The 21,376-nt window shown below is 47.7% G+C and overlaps 1 protein-coding gene across 3 annotated transcripts in view; it reads left to right on the forward strand.

Moving 5' to 3' along the window:
- LOC147462209 (Cleavage and polyadenylation specificity factor (CPSF) A subunit protein) overlaps window positions 1–21,376 on the forward strand; it is a 118,501-nt gene that overhangs the window by 37,166 nt on the left and 59,959 nt on the right. For 2 of the 3 annotated variants that reach the window (XR_015187687.1, XM_086509613.1), the window contains exons 10-12: window positions 13,866–14,021; window positions 14,116–14,302; window positions 14,384–14,460. Coding sequence is in view for 2 of the 3 variants with exons in the window: in XM_086509613.1 (XP_086365739.1) it covers window positions 13,866–14,021; window positions 14,116–14,302; window positions 14,384–14,460 (420 nt within the window). In the remaining variant the exon portion in view is untranslated. Of the gene's footprint in view, window positions 1–13,865; window positions 14,022–14,115; window positions 14,303–14,383; window positions 14,461–14,826; window positions 14,880–21,376 lie in introns of those variants that run through there. The other variant, XM_086509614.1, reaches the window with a different exon arrangement.

The raw sequence follows: 21,376 nt of genomic DNA on the forward strand, positions 1-21,376 counted from the left end.
CAATCCATGCCTCACATCAGTGGATACAAGTGGGAGACAACCTACAGACAGGAGACACGCTCAGAGCACAGAGGGCGGGGCTCGGGGGGAGTGGCAGTGTTATTTAGAGAGGATCTGTAGCCACTGATACATATAGCCCGCAGAGACGAGCAGGCTAGGTACATGTGGGTGAGACTGGAAGCAGAGAGAGGCAGATACCTCTATCTAGCTATTTGCTACTTTCCCCCGAGCACATCAATTTATGCATCACCCAGAGGACAGTCCCCTTTCTCTATTTTGGATGATGACATATGGGAGTTCTCTAGGGACGGTGACATTATCATCCTAGGGGACTTCAATGCTAGGACTGCCCATCACGAGGTAGTGTTTTATGATACTTCAGAGGAGATGCTAAGAGAGCTAGATGTTGTAGAGACGGGCCTTTCCAGACTATCACACGATGTGGAATATACTGAGTATGGGCGACACCTGATAGACATGGGCACTGCACATGGATTGGCCATCTTGAACGGCTTACAAAGATTTCTTGCTGCGGGAGGTTTTACATGATTCCCACACAGACATGGAGCCAGCACAGTGGACTATGTCATGGCACAGCCGAATCTCATCTCTAGTATCCAGGATCTCACAGTTGGGCCCAGACCCGTCGGGGTGGCAGTGGATCATGCTCTGGTGTAGCACACAGGCCACGAGTAGCAGCCCCTACTCGCTACACATTCACACGGGAGACGGACTCCGTATACATGGACGGAATCTACAGACGCCTATGCACTGAGGACCCGGGGCGACCTCTGGAGAAGCTAACTACTATACTGACACAGACATTACATGAGGCAGCAGCAGAAGCATACCCACACACCCAGCCCGAGCAGAGCCGCTGATCAAGGAGCATGCCTCAGAACAGCTGGTACGATGAGGAATGCCGCCAGACTAGAGCCAGACTTTAGAGGGAGGTGCTACTGGGGGACGTCACTCACAGACAGTCACAGATTGACTTCCGACGCCTGGTGCGGCGAAAGAAGAGGGCTTTTTTGGCTCTACTCGAGCAGGATCTATATTAGTTATTCTTGAGTCAGGACTCACGTGAGGCGTGTCGGCTCTTTCATGAGCATTTCCCCCCCCCCCCCCCCCCCCCCCTCTATTTCCTCCACAGAGACCTGGGGTCAGTACGCATCATCTTTGTACACAGTACCTGGACAGCCGCCCCTCCCCAACCCCCCCCATCCATGCCCACACGCATGTATCTTTTTCACCGCGCTGAGATGGTGAAGAAAGCTATTGACAGGATGAAGACTGGGAGAGCATATGATCATGATGGCCTAGTCGTTGAACATTTCATGCATGCCAAAGACCTATTAGCAGAGCTTCTAGCAGTTATGTTTAACCGTGCCATGTGTGAGGGCCTACCGGACACGTGGAGCCTATCTACGATCGTACCTATCTTCAAATCAGGAGACCCCATGGAGCCTGGGAATTATCACACTATTATGATTGGGCACACACTGGCACGGTTGTATGCATCCATTCTTGAGCAACAGCTGAGTAGATGGGCAGAGAGGGAAGGAATACGTGCAACTGGGCAGGCAGGATTCAGGAGAGGCTTCTCTACTCTCGACCATATCCTAACACTCAGGGCCATCATCGAGGAAGGCAGATCTCATGGGAGACGGATCTATTGTAGCTTTGTGGACTTCCGCAAAGCTTTCGACACGGTACCCAGAGCTAGACTGATGCGCAGATTACAGGAAATGAGAGTACCCGCAAAACTCATTTGGGGGATCATGGCATTGTACAGATCAGTAGTAGGGCATGTACGCACCCCAGAGGGACTTTCTACACCGGTTCACTCCACTATTGGGGTGAAGCAGGGCTGCCCGCTCTCTCCTACTCTTTTCGGTATGTATGTGGACGAGGTTTCTGACTACATTGACAGCGATGGGGATAAAGGTGCTCAGTTGGCAGGGACATGGATTCCACTTTTGTTATATGCTAATGACATAGTGTTGATCTCCGAATCCCCGGAGGGAATGCAATGTCAATTGGATGCTTTGCATCGTTTGCCCACGAAAGTGGTTTGTCTGTCAACCTGGGTAAAACCAAGGTTATGGTGTTTAATACCACCCCACAGTGGATCAGGAGGTCAGCACCTACATTCACATACGGCTAGGAGATTGTGGAGTACACAGACGCTTACACTTACCTTGGAGTGGTTTTTAGCGGACGTGCATTCTCACTCAGAAGAGCAGCAGAGACCAGACTTACTAGAGCCCAGGCAGCATTGGGTAGATTGGAGAGGATGTGTTCGCAGGTTCAGTTTCAAGAGCCCCGGACGAAGCTCTGGCTCTTTGACACCTTGGTGGCTTCAGCATTGCTCTATGGAACCGAGATATGGGGACCTTCACTGGATCACCACGGGAGGCCGGGTCGCTCAGACGGATGGGGGAACATGGAGAAACCTCTCGTCTCTATGATCTCGCGGCTCATTAGAGCCAAGGCATCAGTACCACGGGCCATTATCCGAGCAGAGCTAGCGGTCCCCCCACTTGTGGTGGAGGCGCTCACCAGATCAGTGACCAGTCTCCTTCATAAACCGCACATGGAAACTTCCTAGAGACAGATATGCTCGCATAGCACTTGAATCCTCTCGACAGTTAGCCATACAAGGAGATACAACATGCTGGTATGGGGAGATGACATCATGGTTTCAGGCACATGGGTTCAGGATAGACAGGTTGCCACCATTCCATTACTCATTGGATGCACCATCTCTCACTCTTACACAGTCAGAGATCACCAAGCTCATCCGCGAAGACCTGACCCAGCTAGACACCAGTAGGACATGGATACAACCAGCACAGGAATTGGGCACGAAGATGGCTTTCTACAGAGACCACCTTCTCCAGCTTACGGAAGATGGTTTTGTGGCGAGACCCAGATACATGGATACCCACTTGTCTCATGGGATACGGTGTGCTATTGGCGAGTTACGCACATCTTCTCACCAATTGTGGATTGAGACTGGGAGATACAGCGGAGTACCAGCAGAGGACAGGACATGTCCCTTGTGTAACATGGAACCTGAGACAGAGCTACACTATACTTGCCGCTGCCCCGTCTACTACGAGATACGGGGCCGCTTCCATTGCTTGTTCAGAGAGGGTTTTGGACCACTCTCAAGAGTCATGGGATACGAAGATCAGAGATGTCTGGGTTTGTTCTTGCTCGAGCTGCGCAGACACAGAGATAGCTTGATGAATGGCGAGGCTAGCCAGTCTCAAAGACGGATCACAGACTTCTTCAGAGCAGACACGGGACAACCGCAAGAGCCACTCCCACAGCAAAGCTCCCCCTCGTCTCACACCAGAGGCACACTGATTGACCGAGCGATTGAGCTGGGGAAATCAAGGCACCCGCGATTGCGAAGAACTACACAGCATCGACGGAGGCTATGACAGAAAATTCGGAGCACGCTGGCCAGGCATGCAAGACGCCTGGTTAGACTACTAACCATGGAGGAAATTGATGAGATTCGCCAACGATCGATGCTAGATCTCTTGTGATTCAGCTATCCCAACAAGCCGCCCCTTTTTTTGCTTAGTTTTTGCTTGGCTCACATCGACCAACTTAGGACCCCATAGAGGCTACAACAAAGGATTCAAGCCATACTCTTTTGTCATCCAGAGTGCAGATGAAGATGGATCTCTGCTCCCCTCCCATATTGTCTTCACATTGTACTGCTTAGTTTAGGGCCCCGCAGTATTTATATTTTGTTATCCTAGTTTAATTTATTTTGTTAATTTGACTTTGTATCAGATACACCGCATTGTAACTTTCTGGTCTCATAGGTCACTTTGGCCTTTTGAAGACGTTAATATAACATTTCATTTCATTTCATTTTCTCTCTCTCTCTCTCTCTCTCTCTCTCTCTCTCTCTCTCTCTCTCTCTCCCCTTGCTGGCGTGACCTGCTGCACCTGCTGAAGCTACACGAGCTGTACTCAGCCCCAGTGCGCATCACTCCCCAGCCCCAGCGCCAGCGTACTGTCCCCCCCCCCCCCCCCCCCCCCCCCCCCCCGCAGGTTTCTGCAGCGTGACATTCCCCAGCCCCAACGCGCCCCCCCTTTTTCAACGTGCTGGTCCCACCCCCTGCAGGTACGCTGCAACACTGTCGCGCCAACTGCCGCCCCGCCAGACCATCCCCCCCCCCCCCCCCGTCCAGCCAGCTAACCTGCAATCCCGCAGTCCTGCACCATCCCCCCCCCCCCCCCCCCCCCCCCCGCCGTCCAGCCAGCTAACCTGCAATCCTGCAGTCCTGCACCCCCCTCCCCGCTGCAGATTTTTCAAAGTTAAAAATTCTGCAGTCAAAAAAGTGTCCAAGTACAGCAGGCAGTTTCTTTCAAATATTAGAGCAGATTTCCAATTTTCCAATTTCTGCAGTTTCTCAGAAAATAGCAGATTTCAGACACAGCAGAACTCAGAAATTGCAGATTTTTAGAAAATTGCAGGAAATTGCAGAAATGGAATATGCCATGTATGCTTAATGCGGGAACATGTATGCATAATGTGGAAGCCCGGGTGCGTGTAGATCTCTGCAACATTTCGTTTCGTTTTCGTCTCGTCTCGTCTGTTAGTAACGACCAACCATGAGGAAGCAGAATGACAAGCCTGACCCCGTAGAAGACGCAGTCCAAAAGTGCAAAGAAGAAATGGTCGAGACCATTAACAAGATTAACCGCCACCTTTTAGGTACAATAAATCTGCTCGAAGATCGCGTTCTGGCCCAAGAAAGCAAGATCATTGCATTGGGAGATCGTGTGACGGCCCAAGACGAAGAGATTGTGTCACTCAAGAGGGAGCTCGCTGAGGCACGATCACGAAATACACTTGAAGAAGTAGAACTGCAACCTTCAGTAATAGAAGAGCTCAACACGATCAAAGAGCAAGTGCGAGCCATCAAAGAGGGGGAAGAGCAGCACAAATAAATGATGACCTCTTGGGTGGACGTTATTACAAAGACTCAATAGAAGGCGGATGAGGCCGAGAAATGGGTTGAGGTTGCCAAGAAAGAGAAAAGCAAGGAAACAACGTCCACACCCAACATAATTAACTTGACACTAGGAGAGGAGCAAAGAAGGTGTGTGCGCTCTCTACATGTGAGAATTTGCGGCCTTAAAGACAAAGACAATGTGGACGAAGAGGTAAAAGAACTCATGGCTTTGATGGGGGTTCATGAGCAGATGCACTCAAGAGCATGGAGAGTGGGCAACAAGAAAAATGGGAGCAAGGGGGAAACCTCGAAAGAAAGGGCACTCATCCTTCGTTTTTCCTCCATGGAAGCGAAGGACTTTTTGAAGAAGAGACCAACTCTGAAGAAAACAGGCATCTTTCTCGGGGATGATCTTACCCTCTCACAAATCGCTCATATGTAGGAGGTAATGCCAGAGATTAGAGTGGCAAGGGAAAAAGGTAAGATTGCTTTTTACCGAGATGAAAGAGTGGTGATATTGGAGCCACGCTTCACATGACGGTGTGAGACCTATGGGACCACACTCAAAGTTGCTACCTGGAATTGTAATGGATCTATACGTCTTGATGTGGGTGCTTTTGAGGAAACTTTTAGTGGGAGAGACATCATCTTCTACTCTGAGACACATCAGGCCCTTGGGCAGACTATGCCTCACATTAGTGGATACAAATGGGAGACCGCGTGTAGACAGCGCCTGTAGATAGGAGACACGATCAGAGCACAGAGAGCGGGGCTCAGGAGAAGTGGCAGTGTTATTCAGGGAGGAGTTGCAACCATTGATACATATAGCTCGCAGGGATGAGCAAGCTAGGTACATGTGGGTGAGACTGAGAGCAGAGACAGATAGTTATCTTTACATTGCTATTTGCTACTTTTCCCCGAGTACGTCAGTGTATGCACCATCGAGAGGACAGTCCCTCTATTTTAGTTTGGATGATGACATCTGGGAGTTCTCTAGAGATGGTGACATCATCATTTTAGGGGACTTCAATGCTAGGACTGCCCATCATCGGACAATTTTTTATGATACCTCAGAGAAGAGGCCGAGAGAGCTGGATGTTGCAGAGACGGGCCTATCCAGGCTATCACAGGATGGGGAACATACTGAGTATGGATGACACTTGATAGACATGGGGAGTGCACATGGATTGGTCATCTTGAATGGCCTAGAGAGATTTCCTGATGCGGGGGGTTTTACATGCTTTCCACACAGACATGGAGCTAGCACCGTGGATTATGTCATGGCACAACTGAGTCTCATCTCTAGTATTCAAGATCTCATGGTTGGACCCAGACATGTTGGTGTGGCAGTGGATCATGCTCTTGTGTCGTTGACCATCTCTTTCCAGTTCAGTGTAGCACACAGGCCACAGGCAGCAGCTCCTACTCGCTACACTTTCATGCGGGAGACAGACTATGTATACATAGATGGGATCTACAGACGCCTGTGTACAGAAGAGCCAGGGCGACCTCTAGAGGAGCTGACTACAATACTGACGCAGACACTACATGATGCAGCAGCAGAGGCATACCCACACACCCAACCTGAGCAAAGACGCCGTTCTGGGAGCATGCCCCAGAACAGCTGGTATGATGAGGAGTGCCTCGAGACTAGAGCTAGACTTCAGAGGGAGGTGCTTTTGGGGGATATCACTCACAGACAGTCACAAATTCACTTCCGCCGCCTAGTGCGGCGGAAGAAGAGGGCATTTTTGGCTCGCCTAGAGAAGGACCTATACCAACTATTCTTGAGTCAGGACTCACGGGAGGCATGGCGGCTCTTTCATGAGCCACTCCCCTCCCCCTGCCATTACCTCTACAGAGGCTTGGCGGCAGTATGCGTCATCTCTATGCGCCAGTACGCATCATCTCTATACACAGTTCTTGGACAACCACCCCTTCCTGACCCCCCGATCCATGTCCCCACACGTGTGCTTTTTTCACCACTGAGATGGTGAGGAAGGCCATTGATAGGATGAGGACAGGGAGAGCATATAATCATGATGGCTTAGTGGCTGAGCACTTCATGCATGCCAGAGATCTACTAGCAGAGCTTCTAGCAGTTATGTTTAACCGTGCCATGTGTGAGGGCGTGCCTGATACTTGGTGCCTGTTTACTATTGTACCTATCTTCAAGTCAGGAGACCCTATGGAGCCTGGGAATTATCGCACTATCATGATCGGACACACATTGGCACGGTTGTACGCCACCATTCTTGAGCAACAACTGAGCAGATGGGCAGAGAGAGAGAGAGGATACGCGCAGCCGAGCAGGTAGGGTTCAGGAGAGGTTTTTCTACTCTTGACCATATCTTGACACTTAGAGCCATCATTGAGGAGGGCAGATCACATCGGAGACGGATCTGTTGTAGCTTTGTGGACTTCCGCAAAGCATTTGACATAGTACCCAGAGCTAGGTTGATGCGCAGATTACAGGAGATGGGAGTACCCACAAAGCTCATTTGGGGAGTCATGGCATTATACAGGTCAGTAGTGGGGCATGTACGCATCTCAGAGGGCCTATCTACAACGGTTCACTTCACTATTGGGGTAAAGCAGGGCTGCCCACTCTCCCCTACTCTAATTGGTATGTATGTGGATGAGGTTTCTGATTACATTGAGAGAGATGGTGATAGAGGTGTCCAACTGGCAGGGACATGGATTCCACTATTGTTATATGCTGATGATATTGTGTTGATCTCCAACTCTGCGGAGGGGATGCAACGTTACTTGGATGCTTTGCATAGGTTCGCCCATGAAAGTGGCCTGTCTGTCAACCTTGGTAAAACCAAGGTCATGGTATTTCATACCACCCCATAGTGGGTTAGGAGGTCAGCGCCCACATTCATATACGGCCAGGAGACGGTGGAGTATAAAGATGCTTACACTTACCTTGGAGTGGTTTTCAGTGGACCAACATTTTCATTGAGGAGAGCAACAAAGACTATACAGACCAGAGCCCATGTAGCATTGGGAGGATTGGAGAGGATGTGTTCACATGTTCAGTTTCAGGAGCCTCGAACGAAGCTCTGGCTCTTTGATACTTTGGTGGCTTCTGCATTACTTTATGGAGCTGAGATTTGGGGACCTTTATTGGACCATCACGAGAGGACAAGTCGCATTGATGGATGGGGGGACATGGAGAAGCCACTAGTCTCTATGATCTCGCGGCTCATTAGAGCCAAGGCTTTGGTGCCACGTGCCATTATCCGGGCAGAGCTAGCTGCCCCCCCTCTAGTAGTGGAGGCGCTCACAAGATCCGTCTCCTTCATACATCGCATGTGGGAACTTCCCAGAGACAGATATGCCCGCCTTGCACTTGAGTCCTCTCGACAGTTAGCCATGCAGGGAGATACAACATGCTGGTATAGGGAGATGACGTCATAGTTCCAGGCGCATGGGTTCAGTATAGACAAATTGCCCCCCTTCCAGTACTCACTGGAGGCACCCTCCCTGACTCTTACACAGTCCGAGATCACCAGGCTCATCCGCTAGGACCTGACTCAGCTAGACACCAGGAGGACATGGATACAGCCGCACAGGAGTTGGGCACGAAGATGGCTTTCTACAGAGAGCATCTTCTCTAGCTTACAGAGGACGGTTTTGTGACGAAGCCCAGATACATGGACACCCACTTGTCTCATGGGATACGATGTGCTATTGGCCAGATACTCACATCTTCACACCAGCTGCGGATCGAGACTTGGAGATACAGTGGAGTACCGGCAGAGTCTAGGACATGCCTCCTGTGTGACGTGGAGCCTGAGACAGAGTTACACTACACATGCCACTGTCCCGTCTACTACGAGATACGTGGCCGCTTCCACTACTTGTTCAGAGAGGGTTTCGGACCACTCTCCAGAGTCATGCGATACGAGGATTAGAGATGCTTGGGTTTGTTTTTGCTCGAGTTGCGCAGACACAGAGAGAGCTTGATGAGAGGAGAGGCTAGCCAGTCTCAGAGAAGGATCACAGACTTCTTTAGAGCAAACACCGAGCACGCGGAGGAGGTACTACCACAGGAGAGCTTGTCATCTCACACCAGAGGCACACTTATTGACCGAGCGACCGAGCTAGGGAGATCGAGACGCCCACAACTGCGGAGGACTACACAACATCGACGGAGGCTGCATCAGAGGATTCAGATCACTTTGGCCCGACATGCACGACGCCTGGTCAGGCTATTGACCATGGAGGAGATTGATGAGATCCACCAACGACGGATGCTGGATCTTTTGTGATTTAGCCATCCCACATAGCTGCTTAGCTCACACCTAGCGGTTTAGGATTCCATAGTATTTTATTTTGTCATTTTTTGTTACTCCGACTTTGTATCAGATCCACCACATTGTAACTTTATGGTCTCATAGGTCACTTTGGCCTTTTGAAGACGTTAATAACATTTCATTTCTCTCTCTCTCTCTCTCTCTCTCTCTCTCTCTCTCTCTCTCTCAGATCCTCGCCCATATGCAGGAGGTAATGCTAGAGATTAGAGCGCCAAGGGAAAAAGGTAAGATTGCTTTTTACCGAGATGGAAGAGTGGTGATATTGGATCCACGCTCCACATGACAGTGTGAGGCCTATGGGACCACACTCAAAGTTGCTATGTGGAATTGTAATGGATCTATGCGTCTTGATGTGGGTGCTTTTGAGGAGTGTTTTACGGGGATAGACATCATCTTCTACTCTGAGACACATCAGGCCCCTGGGCAGTCTATGCTTCACATTAGTGGATACAGATGGGAGATAGCCTGTAGACAGGAGACACGATCAGAGCACAGAGGGTGGGGCTCAAGAGGAGTGGCAGTGTTATTCAGGGAGGAGTTGCAGCCATTGATACATATAGCCCGCAGGGATGAGCAAGCTAGGTACATGTGGGTGAGATTGAGAGCAGATATCTTTACATTGCTATTTGCTACTTTCCCCCGAGTACTTCAGTATATGCACCACCCAGAGGACAATCCCCCTTCTCTATTTTGGATGATGACATATGGGAGTTCTCTAGAGATGGTGACATTATTATTCTAGGGGACTTCAATGCTAGGACTGCACATCATCAGACAATATTTTATGATACTTCAGAGGAGATGCTGAGAGAGCTGGATGTTGCAGAATGGGCCTATCTAGACTATCACAGGATGGGGAACATACTGAGTATGGACGACACTTGATAGACATGGGGACTGGGCGACACTTGATAGACATGGGGACTGCACATGCTATAGAGATTTCCCGCTGCGGGAGGTTTCACATGCTTTCCACACAGACATGGAGCCAGCACAATGGATTATGTCATGGCACAGCTGAGCCTCATCTCTAGTATCCAGGATCTCATAGTTGGGCCCAGACCTGTTGGGGTGGCAGTGGATCATGCTCTTGTGTCGTTGACCATCTCTTTCCAGTTCAGTGTAGCACATAGTCCACGGGTAGCAGCCCCTACTCGCTACACCTTCACACGTGAGACGGATTCTGTATACATAGACGGAATCTATAGACGCGTATACACTGAGGAGCTAGGGCGACCTCTCGAGGAGTTTACTACTATATTGACACAGCCATTATATGATGCAGCAGCAGAGGCATACCCACACACCGAGCCTGAGCAGAGACAGTTGGTATGTTGAGGAATGCCGCCAGACTATAGTCAGATTTCAGAGGGAGGTGCTTTTGGGGGACATCACTCACAGACAGTCACAGATTGACTTCCGACGCCTAGTGCAGCGGAAGAAGAGGGCATTTTTGGCTCGACTAGAGCAAGATCTATACCAGCTATTCTTGAGTCAGGACTCGCATGAGGCATGGAGGCACTTTCATGAGCAAATCCCCCCCTCTGCCCCCCCCCGGCCATTACCTCTAGAGAGACTTGGGGTCAGTACGCATCATCTTTGTACACAATTTCTGGATAGCCGCTCCTTCCTGACCCCCCCGATCCATGCCCACACACACGTGCTTTTTTCACCGCTAAGATGGTGAAGAAGGCCATTGACAGGATGAGGACTGGGAGACCATATGGTCATGATGGCTTAGTGGCTGAGCATTTCATGCACGCCAGAGATCTACTAGCAGAGCTTCTAGCAGTTATGTTTAACCGTGCCATGTGTGAGGGCTTGCCTGACACTTGGTGCACATCTACTATTGTACCCATCTTCAAGTCAGGAGACCCTATGGAGCCTGGGAATTATCTCACTATCATGATTGGACACACATTGGCACGGTTGTACGCATCCATTCTTGAGCAGCAGGTGAGTAGATGGGCAAAGAGGGAGGGAATGCGTGTAGCTGGGCAGTTAGCGTTCAGGAGAGGTTTCTCTACTTGACCATATCTTCACACTCAGGGCCATCATCGAGGAGGGCAGATCCCATGGGAGACGGATCTATTGTAGCTTTGTGGACTTCCGCAAAGCTTTTGACACAGTACTGAGAGCTAGATTGATGCGCAAATTACAGGAGATGGGAGTACCCACAGAGCTCATTTGGGGGATCATGGCATTGTACAGATCAGTAGTAGGGCATGTACACACCTCAGAGGGTCTATCTACAGCGGTTCACTCCACTATTGGGGTGAAGCGGGGCTGTCCGCTCTCTCCTACTCTATTTGGTATGTATGTGGATGAGGTTTTTGATTACATTGAGAGAGATGGTGATAGAGGTGCACCGCTGGCAGGGACATTGATTCCGCTATTGTTATATGCTGATGATATTGTGTTGATCTCTGACTCTCTGGCGGGGATGCAATGTCACTTGGATGCTTTGCATAGGTTTGCCCATGAAAGTGGTTTGTCTGTCAACCTTGGTAAAACCAAGGTCATGGTATTTAATACCACCCCACAGTGGATCAAGAGGTCAGTGCCCGCATTCACATACGGCGAGGAGACAGTGAAGTATACATATGCTTACACTCATCTTGGTTTTTAGTAGACCAGCATTTTCATTGAGGAGAGTAGCTGAGACTAGATTGACTAGAGCCCATTCGGCATTGGGTAGATTGGAGAGGATGTGTTCACAGGTTCAGTTTTAGGAGCCTCGGACGAAGCTCTGGCTCTTTGACACTTTGGTGGCTTGTGCATTGCTCTATGGAGCTGAGATATGGGGGCCTTCATTGGTTCATCACGGGAGGACAGGTCGCACTGATGGATGGGCGGACGCGGAGAAGCCTCTGGTCTCTATGATCGTGTGGCTCATTAGAGCCAAGGCTTCAGTACCACGTGCCATTATCCGGGCAGAGCTAGCTGCCCCACCACTAGTGGTTGAGGCGCTCACCAGATCTGTCTTCTTCATACACCGCATGTGGGAACTTCCCAGAGACAGATATGCTTGCCTTGCACTTGAGTCCTCTCGACAGTTAGCCATGCAAGGAGATACAACATGTTGGTATGGGGAGATGACATCATGGTTTCAGGCGCATGGGTTCAGCATAGACAGATTGCCCCCCTTCTAGTACTCATTGGATGCACCTCTCTGACTCTTACACAGTCCGAGATCACCAGGCTCATCCACCAGGATCTGGCTCAGCTAGACACCAGAAGGACATGGATACATCCAACACAGGAGCTGAGCATGAATATGGCTTTCTACAGAGAGCATCTTCTCTAGTTTACGGATGACGGTTTTGTGACGAGGCCCAGATACATGGACACCCACTTGTCTCATGGGATACGGTGTGCTATTGGCCAGATACACAGATCTTCACACTAGTTGCAGATCGAGACTAGGGAGTACCAGCAGAGGCCAGGACATGCCCCTTGTGTGACATGGAGCCCTGAGACAGAGTTGCACTACACATGTCACTGCCCCGTCTACTACGAGATACGAGGCCGCTCCCACTGCTTGTTCAGAGAGGGCTTTGGACCACTCTCCAAAGTCATGAGGTACGAGGATAAGAGATGCCTGCGTTTGTTTTTGCTCGAGTTGCGCAGACACAGAGAGAGCCTGATGAGAGGAGAGACCAGCCAGTCTTAGAGACACATCATAGACTTCTTTAAAGCAGACACTGGACACCCTGTGGGGCTACTGCCACAACAGAGCTTGTCGCCTCACACGAGAGGCACACTGATTGACCGAGCGACTAAGTTGGGGAGATCCAGACGGTTGTGGAGGAGTACACAGCATCGACGGAGGCTACACCAGAGGATTCATATCACTTTGGCCCGACATGCACGACGCCTGGTCAGGCTGTTGACTATGGAGGAGATTGATGAGATCCGCCAGCGACCGATGCTGGATCTCTTGTGACTTGTGATTTAGCTATCCCAGCTAGCTGCTTAGCTCACACCTACCAGTTTAGGATTCCATAGTATTTTTATTTTGTCATTTTGTCATTTTCTTACTCTGACTTTGTATCAGATCCATCACATTGTAAGGCTCTGGTCTCATAGGTCACTTGGCCTTTTGAAGACGTTAATATAACATTTCATTTTCATCTCTCTCTCTCTCTCTCTCTCTCTCTCTCTCTCTCTCTCTCAGATTCACAATTTTGTAACAGTTTGGTCTCATAAGTCATTTTGGCCTTTTGAAGACGTTAATATAACATTTCATTTCATCTCTCTCTCTCTCTCTCTCTCTCTCTCTCTCTCTCTCTCTCTCTCTCTCTCTCTCTCTGACTTAGTCATCTTGTTACTCTGACTTTGTATCAGATCCACCACATTGTAACTTTCTGGTCTCATAGGTCACTTTGGCCTTTTGAAGACGTTAATATAACATTTCATTTCATTTCTCTCTCTCTCTCTCTCTCTCTCTCTCTCTCTCTCTCTCTCTCTCTCTCTCTCTCTCTCTCTCTCTCCCCCCCCCCCATATATGTTTGTTTTAAAGTGGATCTTAATAACATATCCTTTCTTTTGTCAGCTCTCGTGTTTGGGGTTTTCATCGGATGGTTTCCATCGTTTGAAACGATATGACTCTGTAAAGACTCGCTTTGTCATCACATGCATGGCAGTCAATTTAAACAGAATTGCTGTTGGGGATTGTCGAGATGGGATTTCGCTTTACACTTACCAAGAGGTTAGTATTATTTGCATGCTTTATGCACCATAAATAAGGGCAGAGGGATCTATGATTGCTTGCAGCAGCTTTTGACTTCATAAACGTTGTACAGTTTGCATCCAAACTTGAGCAACTGTACTGTGACCCAATGCGGCGCTTAGTGGCAGATTGTGCCTTGGTAGATCAGAATACAGTCATGGTAACAGACAGGCATGGGAACTTTAGTGTTCTAAGTTGTGGAAACCCCTCAGACAGGCATGAGAACTTTAGTGTTGTAAGTTGCGGAAACCCCTCAGAAGGTATGTATGGGTTTCTTAACAAGCATGTGTTATTGAGCGTGCTGCAAAACTTTTCTGATAAAATTTATATTATTAAAGCAGATTCTTCTAATCCTGAGAGGAACCTCATTTCAAAATGCTGGTATCACATGGGGGAAGTTATGTTGAGCATCCGTAAGGTAAATTACTTGTAGCTCTATATCATAGTTTCCTGGACCCAAAGTTGTGTGCAGTGGTTTGAATCACATAGTGAGACTTGTTTTTCACATCTCATGTGTTCACATGTGCATGTGCGTGTATGAGAGAGAGAAAGAAGGCATCAACATCTCAAAGAGAATTGGCCTATAAGGCAATCATGTTACAAAAGTCTTTATCCTTCATATATTGTAAGAAGAAGATGTCAAATATGTGTGCATGTGTGTCTGTGGATGGGTGCAGTGGATGTATGAAAAATGACTACAGTGTGTTTACAAATGGGCGGCGAATGGAGCCTAACACTAAAAGGCTTGTTGCATGTCTTTGTTGCCGGCTTATTTCTTTGCTAGAGGTCCTTGGAGATTCGCAGAGGTGCAATCTAGAGATTGCCTTTTCAAAACAACTATGTATTATCCTCCGGGACATGGGCCATCTCTCCAGGTTTCGATTTCTGCATTGGGTGTACACTTTTATGTTCAAGACATTGCATGACCATTCCTATGAGGCTTCTATGGTCGAGTGCTTTTTTTACCATCAGACTTGGATATCTTTTTTGTATTCGGGGTTTTAAGTATTTTTGCTCTTCCACAAAACAGTTTGATGTTGCTCGCGAGAGATTGGTATGGTCAGATACATTTGCACATGTCACCCCTATGGTGTTTATCATGGATGATGATTGGATCGTTCCACATTTTCTTTGTGGAATTCCAGGAGAGCTGCATTCTTCTTTGGTATTGAGCAGGCCTTTCGCATAGAGTGGATGCGAGAAACGTTGGAAACTTGACCACGGGATTTCATGGTCTCTTGGAGTGAGTTTTGACAGGGATTACGATGAGACCTGAATTTAGCAGTGGTTTAGGGTGCTGGACTGATGAGCTCTACATTGCTTTGGTTCAAAAGTCCACCTGGCAGATTTATGAAGGTGTTGCACAACCAACATTGCCCAAGCTACTGCCATTGGTTGTATATCATTGCAATTGTTATTGATCAGGAGTTTCCCTATAAGTATGCATTTGTGTAAGCTGTTTTGGGGTTTTCCCACGACAACCTTCTATCGAACTCGGGTCGTTTTTCAATGCAATATGAAGGGTCTCAGGCCCAATTTTGTTTAGAGAGAAATGAAATGTACTATTAGCGTTTGCCCGACTCGCTGCCTAACCCACCCATCGCTCACCGTAGGGAGAAGGACTACCTTCAAGAAGCGTGGGGTCAAGTACAAGAACTCGGATAGAGGGAATTCCTGCCACCTTCATGGCCACTGAAGCAGCTTTCCATGGGACTCAATATAGGTAGGTACCAATGAGAGATCCAAGTCTAGGTAGTAGGTGTAGGTAATTGCTATGCAAGATAGGACGGCAAAGTGAAACTACTTCCTCGGCCATCATATCAAGAACATAATTAAAATCATGGCGACGTGCCTAGGTGGCACCCAAAGCAAAAGGGCTCTTCTGAAGCACCTTCTCCACAACTCTAGAATCTTAATTCCAGCCATTGTAACGAGAGGGCACCACATGCCAACTGAAAGGAACAGACTAAAATAGACATTTAACACTTCAACACAACTCATGCCGCGCGCACACACACACACACACTTTTTTTTTTGTTAATCAATTTGATTTATCTACCTGTGGGAAACCTCAAAGAGAGGAAAACACACCAAAAAGATCAAGTACAAGAGAAGGAACACAAAAGTGTTCGGCTGTACACAATGGCTAAAAGCATTCATAGGAAAGCTGATGTATCTCTGCAGTGATATCACCAACTTCCAAGGCGAACCGTAAAGACTGCCTAAGAGAGAGCTTGAAGAAAGGGAAAGGATGTGCATGAAGGCGATGGAACATATAGCCATTACATTGTCGCCATAGGCTCTAGTAAGCCCAAAAACCTGACCCAAAAACATATAGCCATTACATTGTCGCCATAGGCTGGATCCAGTAAGCCGGTGAGAAGATACCAAATGCCCAAAACCGTTTATGGAAGACCGTCGTATGAAAACGGAGCCACATGCACGTTGATACACGTCGAAGGAAATCTCGAGCAATACAACAATGTCACAACAGGTGACAAACATCCTCTTCCGCAATTGAGCAACGGACACAAGATGAAGGGCGGATATGGCGCGTCCTAAGAAAAGTACCCACAGGGAACACACCAAGCAAACAACGCCAAAGAAACAATTGCTCCTTCAAAGGCAAATGTTTTTTCCATAATGCAGATAGAAGCTTCCTCCACCGAATATCAGATTTATGCATGTGCCAAAGAGCGTTACAATGTCAGCAAGCAAGGGTTGAGGCAGAAGAAGAGCATAGACCCGACCGGCAGAGATGTCTTGAAAGGGCATTTCCTGAAGATTCTAGTCAGACATGCGATCACCATCGGCCAAAGGTGAAATGGGTGAAAAGCCGACCAACATTTGCTGCAATTCGCTCCAGAACTGGCGATAATGCATGCACAATCCAAAACGGCGAGCGGCAAAAGGAAACTCCATAGTGAAACCGGCTGCATCCACCACATCCTCAACCACTGGAATACCACGACAGGAGAGGAAATACGCCTGGTGAGGCGAGTAGTCAATCAAAGTAAGAGAGGAGGCCCGACTCCAATGAAGACTCTCCAGGCGAAGTGAATTTCCCTTCCCTCCGAGCATTCCACGATAGATGAATCTTAACTTCTTTCCAGGCATAGAGCAAGGTGGAAGCAAGCGGACATCCAGGAATATGCCCATCCATCTTACCAAGTACAACCTCCCAAATAGATGATTGCTAGTGACCAAATGAGGACGTAACCACATGCTGATTGAAGTGTGCAAACATAAGAGTCCGAGGCTGAGATTGTTGCGCAAGTGTAGGCAATAGCATAGCCTTTCTAGCAAGAACATGCCTATGTAGGTCCACAATATTCAGCCCACCGAAGCGCTTGGGTGTACAAAGCTTTGCCATTGACATCAAGCGCAAGCCTTTTTTGTGTGCATGAGTTCGCCACAAATGAGACAAAATGGCCGACAATCAAGACAATGGCGAGGCCAGTGCAACAATGGCAAAAAGAACTGAACATATTCCATGAGGATACTCTGAACGATTTGCAGGCGAACATGCATTGGCTAAGTAGAAAGCTTCGAGTAATGCAATTTAACATTTAAGCGATGCATAATCCAATCCACTTTTTGCGTGTAAGTGACATTCCTTCCAATTGGATATCCCAAATGCCTGGTGATCACATTTGGAGCAACAGTCTCACCTGGCAACAACAAAGCACGCTAACTGTAACAGACTTGGACACTCCAAGTCAAGAATCAACCGCGACAGCACCAAATAACCACTTCAAAACAATTCACAGATCACAATAGATTTGCACTGGCCCGGCGGAGTTCCGTGCCTAGAGATATTGGCCCCAAAGACTGGCGCCCCTTTCGGTATTTCTTTTTGTATTAATCAATCATCAAAGTACAAGAGAGCGGTTAGGGTTTCACTCTCAGACTCTACGTCCAGATGCTCTTAGAAGTGAGGCCCTCACCACTAATTTAAAGGTTACAAGGGATGCCCAAAAGCAGAGCCCCAAAAGCTTTTAAAATCAAAAGCATCAGTTCTCTCTCTCTCTTAGAGAGTCTTTTCTCTTTTTAAAAAAAAAAAAGCAAAAGCAAAATTCGCGTCGCTCATCATTTTCCAATTTTTTTTTTTTTTATAATAATCCGCCTCCGCGATTTTCGGAATTTACGGTTTCTGGCAAAAATTAGGTTTGCAGGAATTTTAGGGTTTCTGCTGTCCGCCACGTCATCACTTTGTGACATACCCCCCTCTTGAAAGCATTGTAATCGACCGCGATTACGCCTGCAAAACCGACAAAAGCCATAAACCGTCTTAGCAGACACTGACTGTTAGTACCTACGTACTAGGAACACACATCTAGCACATGTACAAAATCGACAGTCACATCACACGACATCACAGGACATCACCAGACATCACAGGACATCACATGACATTCAACATTCATTCGGATCTTAGACCATGATTTATCGGCAATGTAGCTAGCAATCACATCTAGGTCCAATCGGGACCTCATCGATGTTCGATTGACTAACCCCTATTGCAACCATGTCTATTTGAGATCAATCAGACCAAAATGCTGCAGTCATTTCGTCTTTCAGTTCCTGAACTCAAAAGAAGTCAAGAACAAATCAATATCATTATCAGGAATTCCATTTCATAAAGTCATCCAGCAGAATACTGTTAGCTCTCTCAGTATCCCTGAAGCTCAAAGAGACATCAGTGACTTTAGTATCAAAATCGAGGCATCTGTTGACAAAGGAGTGGAGTGACTCCCCTCTTGTGCATCCCACTGCACCAGATCTCCGGCCAAGCTGAATTCTGGGTTCCGTTTGGAGTAGACTATGCTAAACCAAAACATCGAGGTAAAGTTTCACAATCCGAGGAGTATCTGCTAGGTCCTCCTCCTCCATCCAGTTCGCATCAAATGCAGGAAAGTTCTTGAACTTAACCAAGAACCGCCTTCGGACTTTACCTTTCTTCGTATCATTATGTGCCAAAATCTGTTCAGGAACAAGGATCTCCTCGTTTTCTTCCACTTTGGGTTGCTCATCAGGCTCCCCATCATCAGGCACATCACCCTTAACAGGTTTCAAGAGACTCACATGCAATGCATTGTGAATCCTCCAAGTATCTGGCAGTTTCAATCGGAAGGAGACATCATTTATCTTGTCAGTAATTTGGAAAGGTCCGTAGTATCACATACTAAGCTTTGGAAAAAGCCTCTCCTTTCCTTGTTTCTTTCTTAGGCGTGCCTTCTCAAAAGTAAGAGCACCCAATCATCCTCCTTCAGTTTCCAGTCGCGACGATGGCGATCCGCTGCCTTTTTCTGTCGTTCTTGAGACTTCTGCAAAGTCTCGCGAACCTTGGCAAAAGCCGTATTCAAGTCTCATGAATATTCATCCGCTTCAAATTTCTAATCTTTCGTGCTCAGGAAGGATGGAACCTTCGCAGCAGTTTCAACAATCTCACATGGCGTCTTCCCCGTCGAAGAGTGTATCGTGTTATTGTAGGCAAATTCCACCAAAGGTAAGTTCTTTTCCCATTGAGTCTTCTGATGCGAGATACAAGACTTCAATAAATCTAAAATCACTGAATTGGCAATCTCAGATTGCCCGTCAGTCTACAAGTGGAACGATGACGAGAACTGCAACCGCGTGCCAATGTTCTCCCAAATTGCCTTCCAAAACAAACTCATAAATATGGGGTCTCTGTCGGAGACAATCGTCTCAGGCGTGCCATGTAATCGGAAAATCATCGTGATCATTCTGTATTCTCGGGAGATTAAAAAAAATGAAATCCATTTCAATATTTTCCCAGGGGCGGGTGGGTATGGGTAAAGGCTATAACAATCCCTGTGCCTTATGCCTGTCAAACTTGACCTTCTAGCATACCAAGCAACTGTGCACAAACTCTTCCACATCCTTCTTCAGTCTCCGCCAAAAGAAATCTCCCTCTACCCCTATCATGGTGGTAGCAATGCCGCGGTGACCCGTAAAAGGTGGACTGTGGCAATCAGTCATAACCTTTTCCCTCAACGGCTGTGTAACGCACAACATAGTCTTTTTCATCAAGTAGCCTTCCCGAAGGGAGTATCCAGCTACTGTCTCCCCATCCCGTATCCGTGTGAAAATATCTGCAAAATCTGTATCTGTGGCACATTGATCGACCATATCCTCGAAGCTCCTATGATGTATCGCGAAAATAGCCAGAACCAACGGTTTCCTAGACAAAGCATCTGCCACTACATTCTTCTGGCCCTGCACATGGACAATCTAGAAGTGGAACTGTGACAAGATGTTCACCCACCGCATCTGCTTTTCCGAAAGCTGCTTCTGTGACAAGAAGTAGCGCAAACTCTGATGGTCTGTAAAGACAGTAAAATCCGCTTCGAGTAGGTAATGCCGCCACTGAGTAAGAGCATGGATAACCGCCAAAAGCTCTTTCTCATAAATCTGTGTTGTCATCTCCGGCCTAGAGAACAAAAGACTCTCGTAAGCTATGACATGGCCTTCTTGCATCAAGACCGCACCCAGACTACGACCACAAGCATCACAAAATACTTCAAATGACTTCTGCAAGTCCGGCAAAGTCAAAATAGGTCCCGTAGTCAATTTCTCTTTCAACGTCTGAAAGGCAGTCACCTCTGTGGGTCCCCACGTCATCACTTTGTGACACTAACCACAGGAACGAAGTGGCAAAAGCTTCATTTTTTGAAAGTTGACTTTAAGACCAGCTGCAAACCCAAACAATTCCAAAGCTTCCATAATCACTTGAACGTCACTCTGTTGGTTGCGAGGCATAAACACCGAGTCATCCGCATAAGCTTGCCCAATAAAGGTATGACCCGAGGGTAACTGCAAACCATGAAGATGCTCCGCAGAGGTCAAGTGATCAAGATACATCAACAAAGGGTGAGTGGCAATAGCATACAACAAAGCGTTAAGGGGGCAACCTTGCCTAACCGAACAACCAAGTGGCCACGATTTTGTCAATTCACCTTCCAGGATCCCCGAAGACGTACTACAAGCATACAAGAAATAAACCACATTGGCCAATTAAGGACCAAACCCTAGACACCTCATTGTGGCAGCAATGAAGTCCCATTGCATAGTGTCAAAGGTCTTTTTCAATATCAACTTGCATGACCAACACATCCTATTGCATGTACTTAGTATACTCCATGCCAATCATAACATTAGTCAAATTGTCCATGATTTGACGACGAAGGATGAAACCATACTGAGCCTGATGAAGTCCTGTAAACAGATGGTCCTTAATGCGATGCACCAACATTTTAGCCAATATCTTGTAACCCACTGGCATCAGAGTCATGGGCTGCCAATGAGAGAAT

The sequence above is a fragment of the Adiantum capillus-veneris genome, chromosome 3, assembly GCF_014529385.1.
Source record: "Adiantum capillus-veneris isolate H3 chromosome 3, ASM1452938v2, whole genome shotgun sequence".
In the NCBI taxonomy this organism is placed as follows: Eukaryota; Viridiplantae; Streptophyta; class Polypodiopsida; order Polypodiales; family Pteridaceae; genus Adiantum; species Adiantum capillus-veneris.